The following is a 5,969-nucleotide window of genomic DNA, read 5'->3' as shown; positions in this document are numbered from 1 at the left end:
TGTCTTGGTGGGCATCCTGCAGGCTAGAGCCCCCAGCACCGAGGCTGCTGCGCAGCAGAGCAGAGCAGCTCTAGGGACGAGCCCTGGGGAGTGGACTTGAACCAGTGAGGACTCAGTAATGTCCAGTTTGGTACATGCATCTGTTTCAACTGACTGTGCCTGTCAGGGGAGCACGCAGGCGAGCGGCCAACCCTGGGGAGGGGGCCTGGGGGCCGCTGCAGCACAGGGGCAGCGTGGCTCTGTGGCGGGAGCTGCTGCCCAGCACCTGCCCCGGCCCATCTCCCAGCCGCCCCCGTGACTGTGCCGGTGGCTGGCGGCACCCCAGCGCTCAGCAGCATGCCACCGGCCGGTGGGAGCCACGTCTCTCTCGGATCTCAGCATGTCGGGGTCAGAGGCGCTGGGCCCCCCCGGACCCGAAGGTGCTGGGGCATGCACAGGGGACGTCCCCTCCCTTAAAGAGATCGAACAGCTCCTGAGCACTGGCCGGCCCTCTTGCAACCATGTGGATGAAGTGTGGCCTAATCTCTTCCTAGGAGACCTGTAAGTACAGCTTTACGGACACACCTCGCCACACTGTCTGTCTGTTAGTATGCCTCATAGGTGCTTAGACAGCTCATAGTTTTGCTAATTGCTGTCATTTACACTGCAGACAGCAGGGTTTCTGAGGTAAAATTATGACTAAGCTGGGGCTCACTTCTCAGTTAGCCCTTAGAAGCAATGCAGGGGCTGATGCTCCAGCAAATGGCTTGGGACATAAAATTGCAGCGTTTCTGCAGCTCCCTGAGTGTCTCTGCACGCATCTCAATTTGTTTGTCTTTTCCTTAGAGTAACAGCTCACAACAGATTTGTTTTGTGGAAGATGGGTGTGACCCATGTTTTAAATGCTGCCCACGGCACAGCGTACAGCCATGGAGGCCAGGACTTCTATGGAGTGACCATCAATTATTATGGTGTACCAGCCCATGACCTCCCAAGCTTTGATATAAGCCAGTTTTTCTTCTCTGCAGCACAATTTATCCACAACGCCTTGAACACGCCAGGAGGTATGAAAACTATCATTGGTCACATTTTGATGCGAGTCAGCAGCCTCTCATAACAGGTCAGCTCCACGAACTCAGTGGTGGACAGGTCACTCCGTGGTCTCCTGCCAGCTGCTGGTAACCTGCACCGTGGGTGGCAGCAGGAGGGAGTGCTGGGTGTAGCTCTAACTAGGTACCAAAAAGTTGACATAACGGATGAACAGTGCAGGAGAGAGACAGGGGCAGAGAGGAGAGGAGGCAGAGACAAAAATACCTTGCATGAAACGCTAGTTCAAAAAGGGAGAGGTAGACACCTGTATTTGTAAGAACAAATGAATAAAGAGACAAAAGTCCTGATTTCTATGGCCACCGACTGCACAAAGAGGCTCCTATATTGCAGATGAGCATCTTGTGTGAACGGCACCTGTAGGGCTGTGCCCCCAGGGAGAAGATTTACCTTTACCCAAGGAGATTTACAGCATGTTGCACAAGAGACTGAGCTTCTTGGCACTGCTGCAGTAAAACACTAATTAACCTGTGTTGCATAAAAGGCTATTTCTTAGCATGAGTAAACTGGCATTAATGGAGCTCTCAGTTTGTATCACGTTCTGCCTTCAAAAGAGAATTACAGTCACAGCAAATTGCCTTATGATGCAATGGTACTAGGCCAGTCATTTTTCTTGGTGGCTAATGTGTTAGTGCCACCCTTACGGGCCAGATTTTAGCATTCTTCACCTAAGTAAGCCCTTCTGAAACCAATGGTCTCATTTTCCTCTTGTTCACAACAGAACAACTTCATTACTTCAACAGGGCTTTCTTTGATTTACCAGTGTTTCCAAAATCAGGTTGGGATCTCATGGCAATTCTCACACAAGTGAGTGTAACAATTGCAAATTAGAGTTAATTGTTAGTTCACACGATCTATCATAAGGGTAACATCATGTTTGTGGTGTTACTCTGACCAAGCTGGAGAAGGCAGAAGGGGGTTTCCTTCCTTTTAAATTATCCTTCATCCACTGTACTGCTTCTCTTCTATGGTTATAATTTTTATTTATTTTCTTTTTTTAACCAGCTAAAATTTTGGTACATTGTGCAGTTGGAGTAAGCAGGTCAGCTTCCCTAGTCCTAGCATATCTCATGATAAATCACCACCTCCCATTGGTTGAAGCCATCAAAACAGTGAAGGAACATCGATGGATTTCACCCAACCGTGGCTTCCTGAAACACCTGCGAAATTTGGATGTTCAGCTACGGCAAAAGAAAGGCTGCTGAAAGGGCAAATCCATTTACATTCACTTTTCTGAGTTTCAGCCTTCATAGCCATTGTGCATATACAGCTTCCTATCATCAATGCATGTTGAAAAAAATGAAGAAAATTACACATCAAAGGAAAAAGTCAACAGAACTGTAAATGGATTAATTCTGATAGCTCAGTTCTTCCAAGACCAGCGAGCCAACGCCACCACCGTAAACACTGTGTGCTGCAGAGCTGCTGTGCCTAGCGTGGTGCTACCAGAATACTCCACCAGAGTGGTTAAGATGGGCTGAATTTATTCCTGGTTTGTGCTAATGCCAGAGGCAAATTCAGTAATTGCATTGAGCTGTACAGTAAGTTTGAGTCCCCTCTACTTGGGAGCGCAACATAACCAGCTTCCTTGGTTTGGTTACAGTTCTCATAAGAAAGGTTTTTTGTGTTTCAGGCCTGGTGATGTGGCGAGGGCAGTTTCTTAAGAGCCCAGGCACTGCTATGGAATGCTACAGAAACATTCCTCTCTCACTACTCATAAATATTCCAGTGCTACTGAGAGCTGTGGCAGCCTGAAGACCCACACCAGCAGAACAAACTTCTGTGCAGCTCTTGCTGCAGTCTCTGGGTCAGCAAACCCATAAACATTTTCTTGTGTAAATGTGTTTTCAGCAAGATGATGTATATTCTGTAGTATATTGAGGACATTAACAAAGAGATGTCAGATCCTCAAAGCATTTTGTAAGCTTGAACTCATCAGTTTGCTTTCCCTCCAAATTATCCCAAATCAGTTCTGCGTAAGTGGCTTTGAATCGTCCCTGGCTGAACATTGGGTAGGAACTTAGTTAGCTTATATCAGTGGCTAGGCTTCATTGACACAAATTCATTTTTAGCTGTTTCGAAGATGTCACTTTTCCTATTGCCAGTTATTCGGTACTTAACCAATGTGATTTTTAATACAGCAACGGCATTTGAAATTCATGCTACCACTCTGCCTGAAAATTAGCTTGTTAACTTGTGGTGAACCATGAAGTGATAATCAAATCTATTTTTTGCCCTTTGCTACTGGTTTGATTTATTGATTAGCTGACCTTATAAACCTTCCCTGTTAGATTAAGTAAATACATTTCTGCTTGTTTGTTTGCATCTGAAGCATCAGTTCTAATCATTTTCCTCTCTGCTGGAAGCGATTTGCAAGGTTATTAGAAGACTTAAATAGTGGTGACTTGTGAGTTGAACCTCTTCCTTCTCAGACCCCCTACACTCCTTAATTCTTGGGGAGGTTTATGACATGAATGCTGATTCTGGCTAGCGCTTATGGGAATATGGAAATCCCTCTCTACTTCAATGTACACAAATGCATTGCAAAATAAGTATATTTAAGATCCTTTCAGAGCTCTATTTGGCTGTCTGTTCAGATTTTCCTAAATCTTGCCAAAGAGCTCCACTGGCAAGAGAAAGAGAAGACATTGTAGTGTAAAAAGATCAAATAGAAAATCACATTTACAACCCAACAGTGCTAGGACAATCTTTATACCTCACAAAGCAGCAGAGTGGGGAAGGAGGCGCTGGTTTTGCTTTGAAGTTCTCCATTAGAGTTAATAGGGATTTATATGAGTTAATATTTCATTATAATTTATACTTCATTCACCTTACAGTAGGTTTTAGTCTGGAAACCTTTTGAAGATGTGGCACTGAAAAATCTGAAATTCATGTGAGTGAAATAACACATCTTAATGGCTTTAGGCTGGGCAAAATTAGACACATGTGAGCAAGATTAATGGAAACCTCCATCAGGATAATGCCTTGCATGCCCCTGAACATCTGTCCCACAAAGCCACAGCTGTGAAAGCTGCTCCTGTTATAAATTAGTACCTGCTCTCAGACATACTGCTCATCCTGGGAGAGTATTGTTTCACCAGGGACAGAGAAGAGGAGTACAGCGCGAAGCTGAGTCAGTATGGCATTCATACCACCAATGACATGCTAGTGATCTTGTACAGAAGACTTACTTATCCCAGTGGAGGGAATGAATTAGAAACTCTTTTCAAGGGCACTGGCAAATCACAGCAGTTTTTTTAATCTGTTGGGTTAGTGTTGCCTATATTTCCAGCCTGCCTGTATTGCTCCCTTCCTTCCATACAGTTTAGCTTCGGCTCCAGGTCTGCTCAGGGAAAAAGATTCCAGGCAACATAAGAAAAAGTGGTAGAATTAGTCTTGTAACTTCTTAAAACAGAAAACATTGTCTGCTGTGATGTTCTAGGAGGAAAAGAGACCCTCTCACCTGTCACACTACCTGTAGTCCAAGTCATGATGTGATGTGACATCAGTACGTCACTGGTTTTTGCTGTCCACAAGAAAGCTTGTATTCCAGATATTGGTGTGGCAAGTTAGACTAACGGACCCAACCAGAAGAAAAATACTGCCTCAGCGGTGGCACTTTGTTCAGAAGATGCGTGTCTTTCAAGAGGGTCTACGCAACGTCGGGAGACTAATGGCACTGAATGTTAACCCCTAACTGAGGAAGGGTCCCGTTTTGGAAGATACTGAAGTACCTAAAGGTAGGCTGGGTCCTGGCTAAGCCGACCAAAGCACCTAGGCTCTGGCAGCAGTGCCTGCCCAGCCTCCCAGGAGCCCGCAGGAGCTGTCAGGCCTGGAGATCCAGCCTGACCAGGAGCCGATTGCCTCCCATCTCCCCTGAAACAAGCAGATGCGCAGGTCTTCCTGCCCCAAGGCTTGCCTTATCATCCCATCTTTCCTCAGCCTGTTCTTAATTCCTTTATGCCTTTTCAACTACTTTTAGTGTTTAGCTGAAGAATGCATCTGGCAAAGCCCACTGCAGAGTGCATACAGTTCAGGAATGAGCTTCTCCCGTGGGAAAAGATTATGCCTGAAAGAAGAGTTAGAACTCCTCTGAAGAGGATCTGAAAACCAGTGTTTTGTTCTTTTGAGGCAGTTTTCATCTAGATCCAGTTCCTGAGCCACCTTACCAAGTGGGTCAGGAGGGCTAGTGCAGGCTCAGTGGAGGCTGCGTGTGTTGGCTGCGGGCAGAGAGCACAGTGAAAGGGACTCTTGCAGCTACAGCTGTGGCAGACTTAAATCTGCTTAAAACAATCACAAAACCACAGTGTCACCTGAAGGGAGACATGTAGAATTCCAGTGGAAACTTTCCTTAGTTTTATTTTCCAGTACAAGAACAGAGGGCATGAGATGGAGTCAGTAGAAGCCAGGTCTGAAGCGAGGAGGGGAGTTAGGTGAGCTGTGCAACGCCTTGCCGCAGGGTGCTGCAGAGGGTAAAAGCCTATAAACATTCAAGGCATAACTGGAAACGCTTGTGGGACAGAAGTACATTCAAGGTTACCCAACATTTAGAAACTCCCTCCAGATCAGGAAGCTGATGAACTGCAGCCAGCTGGAAGGTGGGGGAATGTTAGAAAGCAGTGTGATTCATGCTTGTGCGTTCTTATTTTCTGTAGGCATCCATTTAGAGCCACAGTCAGGTGCAGGACAGTGAGCTCAATGGACCTTTGGTGAGGCCCAGGACAGCTGCTCTCACAGTCTTTATTTTGAACTCACCCTAAGATGAGCTGTCCCCTCTTTCCTGGTAGCTTATTATTAGAACTGGGTCACATGAGGCTTTTGGGACTGTGTCTCAGTTGCATTGACCGACATTTCCTTCAGAGGGAAAGCTCTGTGCTGGCAGG

General features: G+C 46.1%; 1 protein-coding gene across 1 annotated transcript; it reads left to right on the top strand.

Annotated features, from left to right (window-relative positions):
- Nucleotides 1-324: 324 nt before the first annotated feature.
- Nucleotides 325-2,341, top strand: LOC119153658 (dual specificity protein phosphatase 13-like). The gene is made up of 3 exons (XM_037400355.1): nucleotides 325-540; nucleotides 826-1,043; nucleotides 2,092-2,341. The coding sequence occupies exons 1-3, from the start codon at nucleotides 380-382 to the stop codon at nucleotides 2,289-2,291; spliced, it is 579 nt and encodes a 192-aa protein (XP_037256252.1). The 5' UTR covers nucleotides 325-379; the 3' UTR covers nucleotides 2,292-2,341.
- Nucleotides 2,342-5,969: the final 3,628 nt, after the last annotated feature.

Source organism: Falco rusticolus, chromosome 9 (assembly GCF_015220075.1).
Source record: "Falco rusticolus isolate bFalRus1 chromosome 9, bFalRus1.pri, whole genome shotgun sequence".
In the NCBI taxonomy this organism is placed as follows: Eukaryota; Metazoa; Chordata; class Aves; order Falconiformes; family Falconidae; genus Falco; species Falco rusticolus.
Note: the sequence above shows the minus strand (reverse complement) of the source record. Positions and strands in the feature narration are given on the sequence as shown.